The sequence below is a fragment of the Ursus americanus genome, chromosome 2, assembly GCF_024610735.1.
Source record: "Ursus americanus isolate L20-20 chromosome 2, mUrsAme1.1.p, whole genome shotgun sequence".
NCBI classification, from domain to species: domain Eukaryota; kingdom Metazoa; phylum Chordata; class Mammalia; order Carnivora; family Ursidae; genus Ursus; species Ursus americanus.
This window is the reverse complement of record NC_142128.1, coordinates 1,955,795-1,957,569: the sequence shown is the minus strand read 5'-3', so window position 1 is coordinate 1,957,569 and position 1,775 is coordinate 1,955,795. Positions and strand designations below refer to the sequence as shown.

The window sequence follows — 1,775 nt, the reverse complement described above, 5'->3', positions numbered from 1 at the left end:
CAGCCCAGCCTGCCCACCCACCTATATGCCCCAGCTCTTGCTCCGCACCTGCAGAAGCTGGCGAGATGGCGCTGCAGGTGGGTGAGAAGGGAGCAGGCCCAGGCGGGGGCTCCCCAAATCCCCCAGGCCTGCAGGCTGAGAGGGCATGGGGTGGAGGACGTCTACCACCCTGCCATGAAGGGAACGCCGCTCAGAGGGCCAGGGTCCTGGGGAAGAGCCCGTGCTGGGGGTGAGACTGACTGGGGCCCCCTGGACAAGTGGGGTACACTCTGCCCCCCTTTTGCATGCAGTTCGAAGCCTTCTGTGCAGGGGGCCTGGCCCCTGGCTGGAGCCTGCTGGTCCAGGGACACTCTGATTCTGGAGAGGACAAGTAAGGGTCACCGCCCTCCCCAGGGGCTCCCTCTCAGCCTTGGGTGGGGTGACTCTCCAGTCATTTGCTGTCCCATAACCCCCCCATGACGCCCCGCAGGTTTGAGATCAACTTCCTGTCCGAGGCGGGGGACATTGCCTTCCACGTCAAGCCCCGGTTCTCCAGCACCACCGTGGTGGGCAACACCTTCCAGGGGGGCCGCTGGGGCCAGGAGGAGGTGTCCAGTGTCTTCCCGCTGGTGCTGGGGGAGCCCTTCGAGGTGATGGGGGCAGCGGAGGGGACGCCGCGGGGGGCCGGGGGGCCAGGCTTGGGGTACCTATGAGGGTACTGGGGCTATCCCGCGGCTTTGTGGGAAGGACGCTGTGTCCCGGCGCCCTGTGGACGGAGTCTCACTCTGGGTGCGGGTGGGGGCACCCCTCAGAGAGGGGAAGGGGACGTCCGTCCGGCTGGGACTCGGAGCTCCCATCTGGGGCGGGCCTGCATGACGGGGGGATTCCATGTGGTGAGGGGCCCGGGCTCCTGTCCCCAGATGGAGGTCAGCTCGGATGCGGAGCACTTCCATGTCCACGCCCAGGAGCACAAAGTGCTACAGTTCGCACACCGCCACAGGCCGCTGGCGGCCATCACCCGGGTGCAGGTGCTGAGCGACCACCGCCTGGCCCAGGTGGAGCTGGCCAGGAGGGACCTGAGCTGGTGGTAACGTACCTGCGCCCCCCCCCTCGCCCCTGCTGCACCGGGGACCTGGTCATGCATCCTTATCCCCGGGACCATCAGGCCCCAGCAGCCCGGGATGGGGGCCCTGCTTCGTCCTCTGCAAACCCGAGGGAGCAGGGCCGACTGTCCACGTCCCACCCCCGAGGCTGGGCTAGGGTCTGGGCCGGGGCCGGGGCTGAGGCAGCTGTCTTGGATGCCTGCAGGGATGGGGGCCACTGAGCTGTGCCTGAAGTCCCCGGAAGGAGCCTCGGCCATCAACCATCCCTTGTCCAGCGGAACCCACGCTGGGGGAGCAGAGGGCAGTGGTCTGTGGTTCTGGCCCCTCCCATTCTAGCTCTACCTTCAATAAAGTTTGAGCAGGCTGCAGGGGCTCGGCTGCTATGGGGGGACCGGATGGGGTGAGGTGGGGTGATGGATGTAGCCCTAGACACCCCCACCAGAGATGGGGGTGCGGTCTTCCCCGAGACCTGTGTGCCCTGGGGATGGTCTGACCCCTCGCTTCTTCCCCTCGTTCCCTGGGAGGGGAGTGGTGTCAGATGACATCGACATCGGGTGTTGGGCGGCTCCTAGCCAGCTGCCCTTGCCAGACCCCTGGGCACAGCCCCTCTGGCTCAGCCCTTGGGGGAACATCCTGCCCAGTCCAGGACTGTCCGCTGGGAGGTCCCGAGGCCTCCTCGCCCTGCTTCCTGTT

The 1,775-nt window shown here is 67.2% G+C and overlaps 1 protein-coding gene across 1 annotated transcript; it reads left to right on the top strand.

Moving 5' to 3' along the window:
* The first annotated feature begins 284 nt into the window (after nucleotides 1–284).
* Nucleotides 285–1,116, top strand: GRIFIN (galectin-related inter-fiber protein). The gene is made up of 3 exons (XM_045813353.2): nucleotides 285–370; nucleotides 470–629; nucleotides 900–1,116. The coding sequence occupies exons 1-3, from the start codon at nucleotides 285–287 to the stop codon at nucleotides 1,068–1,070; spliced, it is 417 nt and encodes a 138-aa protein (XP_045669309.1). The 3' UTR covers nucleotides 1,071–1,116.
* The last annotated feature ends 659 nt before the right edge of the window (nucleotides 1,117–1,775 follow it).